Source organism: Gadus macrocephalus, chromosome 22 (genome assembly GCF_031168955.1).
Source record: "Gadus macrocephalus chromosome 22, ASM3116895v1".
Lineage (NCBI taxonomy): Eukaryota > Metazoa > Chordata > Actinopteri > Gadiformes > Gadidae > Gadus > Gadus macrocephalus.
Window position 1 is genome coordinate 18829447 of NC_082403.1, and position 15496 is coordinate 18844942.

At 43.5% G+C, this 15496-nt stretch overlaps 2 protein-coding genes across 12 annotated transcripts; both read left to right on the forward strand.

Annotated features, from left to right (window-relative positions):
- Window positions 1-418: 418 nt before the first annotated feature.
- Window positions 419-8141, forward strand: azin1b (antizyme inhibitor 1b). Of its 2 annotated transcripts, none has more exons than XM_060043453.1 (11): window positions 419-622; window positions 1291-1433; window positions 1916-2037; window positions 2647-2820; window positions 3310-3482; window positions 3850-4063; window positions 4218-4292; window positions 4726-4891; window positions 5103-5215; window positions 5733-5950; window positions 6725-8141. In XM_060043453.1, the coding sequence occupies exons 3-11, from the start codon at window positions 1936-1938 to the stop codon at window positions 6825-6827; spliced, it is 1338 nt and encodes a 445-aa protein (XP_059899436.1). In that variant the 5' UTR covers window positions 419-622; window positions 1291-1433; window positions 1916-1935; the 3' UTR covers window positions 6828-8141. The 2 variants fall into 2 exon arrangements, with proteins under 2 accessions (XP_059899436.1, XP_059899435.1); XM_060043452.1 differs by having other exon boundaries at window positions 426-622; window positions 1838-2037.
- Window positions 8142-8719: 578 nt separating this feature from the next.
- Window positions 8720-15279, forward strand: adnp2b (ADNP homeobox 2b). 10 transcript variants are annotated; one of them, XM_060043444.1, is made up of 6 exons: window positions 8720-8951; window positions 9256-9371; window positions 10292-10393; window positions 10961-11097; window positions 11535-11636; window positions 12031-15279. In XM_060043444.1, the coding sequence occupies exons 4-6, from the start codon at window positions 10990-10992 to the stop codon at window positions 14716-14718; spliced, it is 2898 nt and encodes a 965-aa protein (XP_059899427.1). In that variant the 5' UTR covers window positions 8720-8951; window positions 9256-9371; window positions 10292-10393; window positions 10961-10989; the 3' UTR covers window positions 14719-15279. The 10 variants fall into 10 exon arrangements, with proteins under 10 accessions (XP_059899427.1, XP_059899431.1, XP_059899433.1 ...); XM_060043448.1 differs by having other exon boundaries at window positions 10292-10333; XM_060043450.1 differs by having other exon boundaries at window positions 9289-9371; window positions 10292-10333.
- Window positions 15280-15496: the final 217 nt, after the last annotated feature.

The following is a 15496-nucleotide window of genomic DNA, read 5'->3' on the forward strand; positions in this document are numbered from 1 at the left end:
CTTCTTTGCCTTTTTCATAATGTTTGTCCTTCCACTGACCCTGGGCATGGATGAAATACGCTAGTTAAAAGTCAATTATCTATTATAGTGAGTAAGTCAGTAAGTTTCCACAAGAATACAGTATTATCTGTATTAGCCTACTTCCAATAGCGAGTTTTAAATCACACTTAAACAGTGTTCTTCGTGAGAGATTTTATTGACGGTCAATAATGCGAAGTTCACACTTACGTCACCTTAAACAAATCTAATCATAGTCCATGTGTCAATCGGAAATGCATATTTGGTGTTTGCTCAGAGACTATGAACACAATTGGCTGGACTTGGAAAGGATGTCCCTCCTCCGACTCGACAAACACGCCCACTTTCCCTAGCTGCATTGGCTGGACTCGACGAGGAAGTCCCGCCCCCGACCCGGTGAACAACCCCACTTCCCCTAGCTTATTCCCGTAGACTCCGCCCACTAGCCAGAGAAAGCACACCGCCCGACGACCGCTCGCCCCTCGTCGAACCATATGGCAAATTTAGGCCTTTTTCTTTCTTTTATTGTGGCCCCCACTACCGTTTAAAAATTCCGCCGAAAAAGAGAAGACGATTTTCCAAATCATTGTGGCCGTTATCTCACGTAAGTACATCTTATCTCGATGAACTGTGGTGTGTGGTGCTGTGGTGAAACATGGCGGGTTATCCTTCGCCACTCTGACAGGCCGATACATTGTAGCCACGATACATTGTATCAGGCCTTATTTGGGCAAGGAGGGACGTCGTTGTTTTGATCCACTTTTCATTCCACTCGATAGCCGAGTCATTATTATTGGTTACACGGTGCGATCGGTTATTAAATAGTATTTAGATAATAAAGTGAGCTAGAGGAGTTCTCAGGCGAGAGCGCCGCTAGTGTTCCCAGTCGTCTGTGGACCCTGTCATCTTCCACCAACAACAACACCATGGGTTATATATCTCCAACCAGTGAGTTATTTGTAACTGATAATTCATGGCATTTGTATAAATCTTAAAATCTTTCAACATCAATATAAGCTATTCGTTATTATGGTCAGGTAATCATAACAGGCAGAATTTAAGATGAGTTCACTGAGGACTTATCGAAAGTGGCTTGGACCAAAACCTATTCACATAACGTCACTTATCAATCTCACTGAACGAAACTATAATCGGATGATGGTGTATAGTGTGTTTGTAATTCCATGAATGGGAATCGTTATCAAAGTATTCCATCACGTTTCTCTTTTGATATGCCTTCGATACAAATATATGTGTCTGTTTGGTGTGTAGGGCTCCCCTGTCTCTGCACAGGTGTATCACCGCTACCCAGAAGGGCTAGGGGCGGCTCTCTACCGGGAGCACTTTGACTTCAACGCTGAGCCGCCTTGGGACCCTAGCTGATAGTGGGACAAGTCCTCTCCTGACTTGTCCATGTAAGTCAATTTTCTTATGCACAACTACCCTTTCCAAGCTATCAAGTAATGTCAAAGGTGTTTTTCATCGCCTGAAAGCAGTGTTGCCAGATTGGGCGGGAAATCTGACCCAATCTGGCAAAACTGCCCGCAAGGCTCATCTCTGTCAGACTGTTATTGTTTGTTCTCAGAAAACGTGTAGCTTTTCTGAACAGCTGAGTGATAAGTCATTAAGACCTCTTAATTAGACCTAAAGACCCTAACCCTAGACCTAAAACGTTATACTTATATCTTGGTAAGACTTAATAATAATAAATAATAAGTTAATTGTCCAATTCATTGAAGTTTATTGCAATAACATAAAAGTTAATTTGAAGACTTTTTGATTTTAAGTGACCGTTCTCGTCTCCCCTGTCTCTCTGCAGTTTGTTGCATACCGGCAGGACCCCCTTGGCTCAGTCGTGACCTTCTCTATTCGCCTCACTCTTCTTTATGATTGTCAGCTAAGCGGAAAACGGTTAAGATGAAAGGACTTTGTGAGGAGCCGTGCTATGTCATCGAGCTCCTGGAGGACGGAGTGACCATTGACGATGTCATCGATGGATACATCTCCGAACACGCTCTGGTCAGTTTCACGTTGCGAGAAGAAAACCTAAAGAAACTTGTCGGTTTTGTCTTAACTGGTAAAGGTTTACTTAAAGGTTGTATTTAAAATAGCACTGCTTATACTATCAAGTCAGTCAATGTTACTAGAGACACACACCAATCCTCTTGAGCAATTATCTTTCTCCATTGAATCTAATGGGATTTCCCATGTGTCAGGACCATAATCCTAAACCAACGGTATTACTTTACTACCGGCCTATGTAAACCAGCTGGTTGTGCTCCAGCGAGAGGTGGCTTGCGGTCGTCTCTGTTCTCTAACTTGAGGTTCCCCTCCATTTTCCGGGCGACAGTAGCTTAGGAGGTAGAGCGAGTTGACTGGTAACCTGAAGGTTGCTAGTTGGATCCCCGGCTCCTCCTGAGTGTCGAGGTCTCTTCACCCTGGCTGCTCCCGATGAGCTGGCTGTCCCTCTTCATGTTCGACTCCGCCCTTGGTGTGTGAATCGGTGAATTAATGGTTGTTAGTCGCTTTGGTTAAAAGCGTCAGCAAAATCCCCTAAATGTAAATGCCCGAGCGACAGGTTGCCTGCTGTCGTCTCTGTTCTCTAACATTCCCAGACCGTGTCCCCAGGTGGAGAGGAGTGCCTTCGTGGTGGGCGACTTGGGGGCCCTGATGCGGCAGCATGTGCGCTGGCAGGTTCTGGCACCAAATCTTCAACCCTACTACCCTGTCAAGTGCAACAGCAGCCCGGCCATCATCGAGGTGCTGGCCTCCCTGGGCCTCGGCTTCGTCTGCACCAACAAGGTGGGTCTCTCATCCACTGCGATGGTGGTTGCACTGCTGCTATGTGAATGTCTAATCCAGTGTTGGATAAGTGTATTAAAGATTTAAACAACAACACCAGCATCATGGGGGGATGAAAGGCGTTTTGTTTGTGCGCTACGTGAGCCATCACTACGTGAGCCATCACTCGTTCATAACTTGGTTACCTGATTAACTGATACCACTTTGCAAGCTGTCAAGTTATGTAAAAGGTCACCCGCATGCAGTGTTGCCAGATTGGGTGGGATATCTGGCCCAATATAGCAACAATGCCCGCAAGGCTAATCTCTGTTATCGTTTTTTCTTAGAAAATGTGTAGCTTTGACCTCTTAATTGGGTCTTAATAAGACCTCAACTTAATAAATAGGTCTTAATAAGACCTTAATAATGTAACGGTAAAGGTACTTTGTTTTGCATGTTTATGTAAGGCTGTCAGATTGGTTCCTAATCACAATATCTTCTCTCTTTTAGGCTGAGCTGAGCCTGGTGCTGGAGCAAGGCGTACCCCCGGAGAACGTCATCCTATCTGGGGTCTGCAAGCAGCTGGCCCACATCAAGTATGCCGCAAAGAACAACGTGTGCCACCTTGTTTGTGACAACCAGGCGGAGCTCTGCAAGATCGCCCGGGCACACAGCAACGCAAAGTAGGTGGAAATTAATAGTTTCATAATATCACAGCTGCTATTTCTTATCTTTAATATGTATGGTTTCATCGTGTTGGGCTTATTCATTTTCAATTCTACTAGTTCACAATAAGATTGGAACCAATGATAACAGTTCACTCGGATTCTCCAAGGTTCTGTCATGCTGACATTGGATTATATTTGACTTTGGCATAAACAGTCAATGTAGGACTTTGACTCTTTGAAGGACATGCTTTCCTGATGGCAGTAATTATGGAACTTCTTGTGTTCCAACACTTTCACTGAGTTAACCAGTTACTCAGTTCTCTATACAGACGTTAATGTTTTGATGGCTGTGTCACCCTGAATGTGTTTCTGTCTTTTCCAGGTTGTTGCTGCAGCTCACCACTGAGGCTCATGCGGCCGAGACCAGCGTGGCCTTCGGCTGCTCCCTGAAGAGCTGCCGGTACCTCCTGGAGTTAGCCCGGGAGCTGGGGGTGGATGTCGTGGGGGTGACCTTTCACATTCCCCCTTCCTGCCCGGACCTACAGCAGGCCTACCACCATGCCCTCTCGGATGCCCGCTGCGTCTTCGACATGGGGGTGAGTGTGAGCGTGAGTGCATTCTGTTAAGGGCTGTTCCAGGCATTCATTAAGCTAAGGGTTCAAGTTGTGCTCTCTGATGTTACTGTTAAACATTGAACCTTAGGAAAAACATTTTGTTGATGAAAGTTGTTATTTTGTGATGTGTGTTCAGGCCGAGCTCGGCTTCAGCATGAACATCTTGGACATCGGTGGTGGAATCACAGGTTCAGACTTTCAACTCCAGCAGGTAAACATTAGCCCTCAGGTGTACAAAACATGTACAAAAAAAATCTGCCCCTTTTTTAAATGACTGGACCAAACATTGACTGTGTTTGACCCCTGTAAATCTGTACAGTAAAGTTAAATGGACTGCATTTAAGCTGCACTTTACTCGAAGCGCTTTACAATATTGTCTAATATTCATCCACACATTCACACACCGACGGCGGTGTCGTCACGCAAGGCGACAGCCACCTCGTCAGTAGCTGTCAGGGTGAGCTGTCGACACTCAGCTAGTAGGAGCCGGGGATCGAACTAGCAACCTTCAGTTTACCAGCCAACCCGCTCTACCACCTGAGCCACATGCCGCCCATGTGCAAGTTGCCAGTCAAGTCAGGTTGCCGAGGAATGTTGTGAAGGCTCTGCTTCCTCTGGCTAAGTCTCTGTGTTTTGGTCTTTAGGTTGAGTGTGCGGTCAGTCCACTGTTGGATGCCTATTTCCCTCCGTTGTCTGGGGTGCAGGTGTTGGCCCAGCCAGGCACCTTCTATGTGGCCTCTGTTTTCAGTTTGGCTGTCAACGTGATTGGCAAGAAGGTCCTGAACCAACAGTGGGGCAGTCTGGCCCAGGGTAAGTCGTTTTGATGTCTTGTTTAACTGCTTCCATTTATGGTTCCTGTGGAATTACTTACATTTTCGAAAAAAATTACCACATGGAACTTGTGGTTAATTTTTCTTCATTTGGAAGTACGTGGCTATTCTGTCAAAGAGCCGCCAACCTTCAACATTTGCCATCTACTTCAGAACAGCCCAACAGAATGCCCGATGTATTGTGCCCGCAGGGGAGCTGAGTGCCACAGACACAGAGTTCCAGTACTACATCAACGAGGGCGTGTATGGCTCGTTCCGCCGCAAGCTGCTAGGAAATACTATCCCTGCCCCGTCTGTTCACAAGGTCAGTTGGCCACAGGTGACCTCCGCAAGTCCCAACAGAGCGGAAGGAAAGGCTTAGTAGTCAAAGCATTGATACGGGCCGGTATTATATACAGCTGAATGGTTGGGGGGACAACTAAATTGTCATCAAGACCTTTCGTGGCTGTAAAAAATAGATAACTACACATGCACTGGCTGACAGTCCCAGCGCCCCCTCTGTAAACAATTGTTTCTGCACCAAGGCCATGGCCAGTGGGAGACTGAAAAGAAAAAGTCAGCAATAATGCTTATTTTCCCGATGTGTTTAATGAAGAAAACCCAAATGAACAAAAAACATTAATGGAAAATATTACGAAATCACGAAGTGACACCATTTTTATGTAATAACCAGCCATAATACTTGATTTACTGCACAATAGTTATAGTGAATTTATTTTTTCTTTACCCCTTTTCATGGGTAAAATCCCGGGTAGCTGGGTTTTTATTAGCGATGGTAAAGGGATGGATGTTCACCACATGTGTCTCCTCGCCCTGTGTAGCATGCTCTCTGCACTGAGGAGCTGGTGTATCCCAGCAGCCTGTGGGGGCCGTCCCTGGACCAACTGGACGAGGTGGTGGAGCACTGTCTGCTGCCTGAGCTCAGTCTCGGGGACTGGCTGCTCTTCCCAAACATGGGAGCCAACGGGCTGGAGGAGCTCACCTGCCTGCCCAGCGAGCCCCAGATGCCTGTCTACTATGCTATATACACCGCAGACTGGTAAGCATGCAATAAGCAGTTGGTTTGTCAGGTTTCACCCTGAACACATTCTTTCGCCGCTCAGGGAGCATCGGGAAGAGTCAAATCAATAAAGTTAAAGAAGATTTGGGTATATGGTCTCATAGAGTTGGAGAAATGCAAATAAGAATTTAATGTTTACTAGAGATGCGCCGATTGATCATACACGATGATCGGTAGATATTGGCTAAAAATAGCTTGATCGAAGAACACCAAAGGCGCCGTTCTCGTTACTCGCTCAACCTTTTTTTACCCCTGCATGCGGCACTCGCACATCAAAGCGGAACTTGCCAGTGGCTGCATGAGTTCTCCCGTCTTCAACATTGTGCTACACTGACAGGATTTCATGCATTCGCTGTAAAGATGGCTAAGGAGGCCGTTTTACGTTCAGTGCCATTTACTGAGAACTTGAATAACTTGTGTGATTTAACCAACATACGTATGCGTGCAGGCACATTTCAGTACCGTATCTACAGCAGTATGTGCGCAGGCACACTTCAGTACCGTATTTAAAAGTCACATTCTGCGGAGGCTTTTTTGAACACATTTAGCGGTAAGAGTCATTGGGGATCCAAAGAGAAAAAATAACGATTATATTGGATCAGAAAATGGCGCTTGCCACCTATCCAGATTATAGATAAGTGATACAGAAGATTCCCATTTCCTTGCCACTCTGTGATCGGCAAACGACAGATGATGAGGTGATGATGAGCTCTATTATTTACCTGTATGCCATGTTGTTTACCGTACCTGCAGGTGCGGGATGCAGGAGGCTGGTGTGGCACTAGACGGCACAATGAAGAGCTTCTCCCTGATCAACCACAGTGCGGTGTTCAATCATCCGTCCAAGTCCATCTGAATCCGATATGTGGCACAGAGCCCATTAACCCTTTCTGCGGTCCGGAAGGGACAGGGTCTGACATCGAGGGAAAGCTAAATTTGGTCAACATTCCATCCGTCTTGGAAAATAGATTATTTTTGTTTTACCAGCAAATCAAGGCTTCTTTTATTCAATATTTTTTAATATTGAAAACAGGAAATGTGTGGTAAATTCCTACCTCAGTACTCCTGGATTCTCCTCGAACAATTATGTCCTTATTTCAACCCCCCACTCCCCTCCCTTACACGTCTCTCTCACGACAGTTCAACAATCTGCCAGAAAACACCATTATGCAACAAAATGGACGACTCTGTGGCGATCTACCCCTGCCACTTTGGGAGGGGGTTTATTTCCGTAATTTAAAAACGTTTACATAATTGTACTATTGATTTTTAAATCTTTCCGTATTACCTGTCGTGTAAATTGCTTTGTTCAACACATAGATTTTGTAACATGATTTTTGAAAGATATCAAAATAGATATATAATTCTGAATTCTATGTGTAGGACCCCAACTAGCATAGTTTTAAAGGCATAACATTGTAATATTTTAATTGTGATTCACTTTTATTTAATTTATTGCTCTAAAAAACACTGTTGGGGCTAATTGAAGTAACTTTATGTATCTGTTAACATGCTGTGACCCATCAAAACAGTATTTGCCTGTTTATATATTTATGTATTTCTAATGCTTCATAGTTGGTGTGCAATTTCAATTGTTGGGGAGTGGGGAGAGTTGTACAACTGTGATCTTAACTTGAATATAACAAGCCACACTAGAGAGTATATGGAGTATACTACAGAGAGCCCCTTGGTCAAAAGTACATTAAAGGTTAACTTTTAAGACATTCAAATCATCAAATGTGCCACTGCATTTGAAATAACACCATGTTGTCCATATTGCACTAAAGACATTTTAATGTTCAAAAGAAAGAACAAACATACGAACCTTGAACTTATGATGTTAAAGTTTCTGTCCAGTGATGGATTTTTTACACACCAGAAGCGCAATACCAATAATGTAAAAATACATGCCAGGCATAGCTTAATTATTACAGCAGTACTCCTTAATGCTTCTCTGAAGCAAGGTATTTGAGAGATGTCACTTGGAGTCTCTTGAAGCTGTTTGTTAAAGTTGACCTGAATGAACTCCAGTTCCAAACTAATAAAATCCTGTCCCGAGTGTATTTCAAACAAGTAATGTATTGTTACTTGTTGTCTCTGGCGCTAATGGACCATAGCGTGTTTTAATTGTAGGTTGTGCTTAAAGTAATAAAAGTGAATATTTAATACATCTGATTGAAATTGTTGCTTTGTTCCAGTCCCTAGTACAACAATTGCAGTCCCAAGATAATTGTGGTACCATTGGTTAACCACCAACGTGTACTCGTTTACCTCTCTTTTTTTAAATTATGGTAATTTTGAGGACTGATGAAAATGTCTACCAATATTCTCTTCTAGAAAAGAAAAAAACATTAATTTAAACAGCATTTTTTCTAACAAAAGTTTTTCTGTCTTCAATTTATAGTAGCAAGAGATGGCATAGAATGCAAGTACATTGTGTGAAATAGCAAAATTGTCAAGATGAAAAACATGAGCAATAAAAATGAGTGGATGATGGGGCTTTATCGTTGTTAAATTTAATATTTCTTATAATGAAACTTTTAGAAGCCATTTTCACAAAAAAAACGCTACCGAGCCGTCCGAAGAAAATGGCCTAATCTCAAAATCACGAGATTTTCTTTAGCTCCTCCCATTTAGCTCACTTTTATGACAGCTCATTGGCTATCCGTGAGATTATCACGTGACATTCTGCAGTCACAACTATACGCAAGCAGGGCGAGTCTACATTGAAATAAACCGTTTAAGGAGACATGCGCGTTGTGATTGAACCCAAATAACGATTTTAATACAGAGTTAATTTAAAATTACTTTTATTCCGAAACGTAAAATAAATTCCACATTATGAGTTTCGACTAAATCTCATTGGTCGGTTGGATGCGATATGCAAATCCCTCCTAAAACGTCAGATCCTAAACTAGACCGCCATTTTTTCTTCAACAGGAAGGCGACAAAGCGGAATCACATTTATTTTCGTTCGCAGGTTGGTAAACTTACTATTCTATGCATCCACACATCTTTCATTATTGGTGCATTTAGAGAAAATCATTGGTCACCATTTATGCTGGTCGCCGTGTGTGTATATCGAGTGGCGGCTGAAAACCAGTGGGTACTGGGGAGCCCTCTGCTGCGGAGTCACAAGATTCCCAGTGTAACCAGTACTGACCCATCCTCTGGTTTAATGTAACCAGTACTGACCCATCCTCTGGTTTAATGTAACCAGTACTGACCCATCTTCTGGTTTAATGTAACCAGTACTGACCCATCCTCTGGTTTAATGTGACCAGTACTGACCCATCCTGTGATCACCATGTAACCAGTACCGACCCATCCTCTGGTTTATTGTAACCAGTACCAACCCATCCTCTGGTTTATTGTAACCAGTACTAACCCATCCTCTGGGGTAAGGGCTGGTTAAGCATCTGACTTATAATTTGGTTATCAGTAAGTTATACATCGCGAGTATATACATTTTGTCATAGCATGATAATGTTACTGGATGTTACTTCTGACATCACCATATATACACACCCAATACATAAACACCATCAGATAGGTTTGATTCAATAACAACTCGTTAGCCCAAATACGTTTGCATCAGGATACATGTGATGTGCACAAAGTGGCTGTAGTCATACAATGGTTGGTCATAATATAGGTCATTTAATGTCACATCTCAAAGGCAAAGGACATGTGCTTTGTTCACTTTCCAAATAGGCTAAAACGAATATTAACTGCAGATGTGCTGCATGAAAAAAATGTGTATTAATGCATTGATTATGTTTGTCATATTGTTGATGATGAATACAGGTTGAGCGTACAGTTTTCTTTTTAAGCACCCTGGTCTTTAGCAGGCATTTGATTTGTGCAAAATCTTCTCTTGTAATTTACGCTAAACAACCATCCAATTTCCATGTACAAGCGGACATTAATCTCAGATTAAAAAACATTGTGGATTCGTTAACAAACTATGCATATCCCAGCAAAACCTTATCATATTAGAATGTGATTTAATGAGGGGGGGTTAGTGAGGGGTTTTATGTGTTTAATTATTTAGATTATTAATAAATTATTGCGGGAATATTTATCCAGCAAACATGACATCATAATTGTATTTTGGCGAACACAGTGTGTCAAAGTAAGGCTGTCTTTTTGCTTTAGAACCTTGTCTTAAAGACCTGCAGGTGTATATGAGATGAAAGAGTAGTCGTTCAAGTTCATCACTAGCAAGGTGGCCACTAAAAAAGTCAAAGATGGTCCAACTAAGAAGATCTTCCTCTACATCCAAAATGAGAAACCTCTATCTTTCCCACTCCTCCTCAGACTCCATTGAAGACTGGCTCTCTCTTGACTGGGCCTAGACAAGTGGGTTTCACACCGTGGTTTGCGCAACAAATAAGTGGATTGAATCAGAATTCCTGTCCCGTAGGTCCTGGATCCAATGTGCTCGTCCACATCTATCTGATTTACGGGTAGAGTCTAATGCTGATCTCTATGCTCTAAAAATCCATCACTGTATACCACCAGAATTGTTGATTTGAATGTTTTGTTTCATACAGCTCAGAGTAGGGTAATTTTTTTAAATCTGCTCGTTAGTGACAGCATTTTTTAATAGCTGCTGCTGCTATTGTTTTTACAGGAGCCATGCCTGGAGGGTTTAACGCCTTATATGTGTTCCTTCTCCCTACTGAGTTCTTCTTGTCCTCAGGGACTTAGTGTTGGGGTATTGCCTAATATGGGCCTATAGATTAATGTCTAGCCTGTTGCAATATTTACACAGGCTACCAGGATTAACGGGGCCAATTACAATATCCACAATAGATGTACAATTCTGAAATGAATATGTATTGTAACACTAGAATGTCCTTGTTGCGTCACTGAAAATAAATGTTATACATTATTTGTAGGGTATTTCAATTTGATACTTTTCTGATTCACTCTTCTATGAAGCAGTCACTGAAACATTTTATGCTCTATGTATTTATGAAACAGGCAAATGAGTTGACTTCCACGGAAAAATTATGTATCAACTCCCAGTGGAAAATATTGAGAAGATCCGCAAGTCACGGAGGAAAGTGAAGAACATTCTGAGTGAACTGGGCCTTGAGGACTGCCAGAAGCTTCTCAAGGTAGGCTTCCCATGCAGCACATATGCAAGCTAAACAGTTCCTCTCAAAATTGGCATACTAGTTGCTTGTATTACATTAGAATTTAAATTATTTATTATTTCCATGCAAACGTTTTTTATTATTCCATACATCCTGTATGGACAATGTGTGATCCACATATGCTTATTCTTAACCAAAGAAGCAGAGCGCCTTCTAAAAAGGTTGTTTTGTTTCATTCATCCTAATGATCCAGAAAACCAGTCTGTTGACCTTCTGATTTCCTATGTGATTGGAAGATGCACAGAAGTTGTCCAAAGCATTTTCTCTCAGACCTAACAAATTCTAACTCCAAATGTTCTATTTTATTAATAAACGCTTGGAAATTAGATTTCCACAGATTGTGTGGCATAAATCAGGAGAAAAGAGCATTCAAAAAGGTGTTTGACCCCATTGAACAGGATCTCCGTGAAAAGTCTGAGGACAACTTGGAGGACGAAGAGGCCTTTGAGAACACGGAATGGGAAGATTTCACAGAGGAGGACACTTACACAAAGAAAAAGGTAAATGTGGCTTTGATCACTCACCTGAAAGGCAGAGGATTTAACTAAACCATGTGAACTCACCCACATAAAGACAACTAGACTAAGGAGACAGGACACTGCTGAAGTGGTTACGTGTTTGGTCCACTGCTGGCCTTCAAACCTAGCTGCCAACTGACAAATCTGTAAGGAATAAAACAACACTAACCTACATTTTCTACATCAACTTAGACCTTAAGACAAAAAAATATCACACAAAGAAACACAAACAGAAAAGTATAGGTACCTTTTTAGGGACCAGGAAAGGATTTATTTCTTTATGTGAATTGACAATCCACCATGTCTACAGTTAGTATTTTGTCTTGTGAAGGCATTTAATTGTGGTAGTAATTATGTTTTTCTTTTCTTTTTTTAGTGGCCATATCGTTCCCAGATACTGTGCTGTGCATTGTGCAAGTATTCTACAAAAAACATTTTCACCTTCAAGGGCCATGTGTCGCGGTGCCACGACTATGAGTACTCAGCATGTGCCCTGGAGGCTTGCTCCGACTGCCACTACGTCGGCCACGCCAGGGCTCTCAGGAAACACGTGAGGTTCTTCCACACCTCCCCTAGCAGCCTCTCTTCGCCCAACACGGCCACCAGAGAATGGCCTCAATCGTCACAGAAGGAGAAGTATCTCTGTCGGAGATGTGGGTACCCGAGCTCTTCCCTCACCGCCATCAAGAAGCACGTCATTCTCCGGCATCTCGAGAGCTTAGCCCAGCAGTTCATCGGCTACAAAATGCAACCATATGGGAAGATCTACATTTGCAAGATATGCAAGTTGAACATGGGAACTCTGGATCAGATGCTTCATCACATGTTGACGGAGCCAGTGCACACCTGGGTCAACTCACAGGTGCAAAAGTTGATCAGTGAAAACAAGAGTTCTATCCAACCGCCTAATGGTACCGGCATGTATTTAACATTCCCAAACATCGCTCCTAAAACTCAGACTCTTAGTAACAGACCTGTACTTGTTCCCAACATTGGCCAACATGGACAGAGAGTGGTAGCCTTGCAACAAGTTCATGGGACTGCTAACGGCACTACATTGATACGCACGCCTGGAACCAACCAGTCCTATCTATCTCCCCAGGCATCAGCTCTAGTTCAGCTAGCCCGTGCTGAGACTAAAGATTTGCTCCCACCTGGGACCTCTGTAGCCCTCCAAGGGTCGACGTCAGCCTCTGTCCAACAGGCACCGCTGTCCCTAGCTCCAGCCCAAGTGCAGTCGCTCCAGAACCTACAAGCCCATCAAATGCTTCTGCCCAAGAGCCACTTGACAGGAACAGTGGGTGTGGCCCAAAAGGAGTCAAAAGACCAAACGACCCCACAGGGTACCATGATGACTTCTCAGTCATTACTCACTCACTTGATTCCCACCGGCAACAGGATAAATGGTTTACCTACATACACGTTTGCGCCACCTAGCATGAACACTCCTCTCAAGCCAGTGGTGTCAGCTAACAACTCACCTCAGCAAACTAAGAAGTGGATCACCTGCCCACATTGCAATGAACTCTTCCCCTCGAATGTCTATGAGATGCACATGGAGATCGCCCACAGGACTAAATCCATCACAGCAAACTGTGAAAGTGTGGCTGTCAGGGCGCCCTTCCTTAAGAAAATGCCAGACAAAACTGTGAAATGCCTCATGTGCAAGATTCTTCTTTCAGAACAGGGTGTCATCCAGCACCTTCTACATGGCCTGAACTGTTTGTACTGCTCAGCTTTGTTCTTCTCGCTCACACAGCTCATCGACCATCTGAAGGAGCAGCACCCAAAAACAACGGCCAACTGTGACTTGCTGAGACGAGAGTACCGGGTGTACACGGACCGTTCAGGGCAAATCATGTTCCCTTATTTTGATATTACCACTACAGCACCGAAGGACCTCCTGGGGGACATGGAGATCAACCTTGTCCTGGTTACCAGTGCTCTGGACCTTATCTTTTTGAAAATGCTGCCCAGTAGCACCCATCCAGACATCTGCCAAGCTTCTGTGAAAATCAGCAGTGCATGCTGCCCCTTCTGCTATGAAAAGTTTCAGAACCCAGCCAAGCACCTTCAGCATTTGAAACAAAAGCACTTTGTGGCACCGACCGTCCATGCTATACTTAAGACTGAGGCCTTCAAGTGTGTATACTGCAATGGAGTGTACACAGGGAAGCTGACGCAGCAGGCTGTAATGCTGCACTTACAGCGGTGCCGTTCTTCACCAAAGAGGGTGCCAGAACCTCTGAGAATCTCTGCCGGAAATCAGGTGCCTGCTGGTGGTATGGCCATGCTTCAGCCTGTACCGACACAGAATGAACTGCCAAAGTTATTCTTGCAGATCCCACAACAGATTCACATGAAGCAAGTGCAAGCATTTACACCTGCCAAACCACAAGCACCTCTGACACCTGCTCCTACGGTCGACACTCCAGAGACTAGTGAAGAGCAGCTCAGCACGAGGCGGCTGGAGGAGGCTTGGAGGCAGGTGGTGGAGACCAACCAGCGGGAGCGAGAACAAATGGCCGAGAAGTGCAAAAGGCGGCGAGAAGAGAAGATGGCGGCACGGATGCTCCCACCGTCTGCGAGCTCAGGCGTGAAGTTATTGTTGGAGCCGACTGTCTTGGAAGTCCAAGTGCCCTGGGAGCGCAAACAGTTCATTTTCCGATACTTTAACGTAAACCCTTACATCACCAAAGGCGAGTCGGAGGAGTTGTGCAAAAGGCTGAACCTCAACAAATCCGAGTTGGGTGCCTATTTTGGGAATAGACGCACAAGGTGCTTGAAGAGCCTCAAGAGAACCACTGCCAAGGTGCTACTGGGTTTCAAGATGACCGAACTGAGGAAGGTCAAGCACAACCTGCTCATCCCCAAAAGTCATCCAGTGAATCCAGTGGAGAAGCTCATAGAGATGGGGCCCCGGACCAGACCCAGAACCTCTGGGCCAGGCACTGACATGGATCGGAGTGATGCAGGTCTACCATCACAAAAAAAGGCAGAATCAAACCTTACCCATGAAACAAAAGCGGCCGTCACTGGCGAGGTAGAGGAAATGGAGACCTAAGGAACTGGTTACTTCGCATTTATGTGGGAGCACATGCGGTTTGTTTCCTGACATCTCTGAGTGTGGTGTCTTTGGAGTTGCCTTCTCAGACTCCGATAATAAGGATCGTATATTTAATTGGTTTTAAGTGAAGCGCTGTACTGTTAAGGAAAAATACAGAATAGACCATGTCTATCCGGTATAATGTAGTTAATGTTATGACTATGATACCTTCAACTTGGCCTGAAGGTAATCTTCATGTGAACTTTGAAAAAATATACTGAAGATGACATTTACATTATGCTTACACCATCTACAAGCACACATTTATGGTATTTTTCTTTCTCCCATTAGTGTGTTCTAAACTCTTTGTTCAATATTGTTTGTGTATAAAACCATTCTTACTGCCCTCAGTTACAGCTTTGTTCATCCAGTTCCCTTTCTCTAATTGAAGCGCAATTAATGTACAGATCATTACCTTAAAACACAATACTATTACCTAATTCACGTGAGGTAAGCGTCTGTTTTTTTGGCAGACTAGGTAGTTTGCATGTGCTTTTTGTATGATGCGGTCTATAAAAAGTTTGCCGTTTTGACATTAGCCCAACTTATTTACATACATTTCCATTGTGAAAATGTATCAAGAGATCTGTTAAAGTGTTAACATTGTGTTGCTATTGACTGTCCTGTTGTCTAAAACTGTTAAACAGTGGGTTTTTGTACTGTACCTATTGTATTTTCTATTCCATATATTGATACCATATTGGGGAATGGCAGTGCTTCTGATTGTGTAAGAGGT

Bases quoted from the DNA above. Each gene is read 5' to 3' on its own strand.
- azin1b (XM_060043453.1), top strand. From the start codon at position 1,936: ATGAAAGGACTTTGTGAGGAGCCGTGCTATGTCATCGAGCTCCTGGAG. The intron at 4,064-4,217 runs GTGAGTGTGAGC...ATGTGTGTTCAG, and splicing joins GCTGCGTCTTCGACATGGGG to GCCGAGCTCGGCTTCAGCAT. The intron at 5,951-6,724 runs GTAAGCATGCAA...CCGTACCTGCAG, and splicing joins GCTATATACACCGCAGACTG to GTGCGGGATGCAGGAGGCTG.
- adnp2b (XM_060043444.1), top strand. From the start codon at position 10,990: ATGTATCAACTCCCAGTGGAAAATATTGAGAAGATCCGCAAGTCACGG. The intron at 11,098-11,534 runs GTAGGCTTCCCA...CCCATTGAACAG, and splicing joins ACTGCCAGAAGCTTCTCAAG to GATCTCCGTGAAAAGTCTGA. The intron at 11,637-12,030 runs GTAAATGTGGCT...TTCTTTTTTTAG, and splicing joins ACACTTACACAAAGAAAAAG to TGGCCATATCGTTCCCAGAT.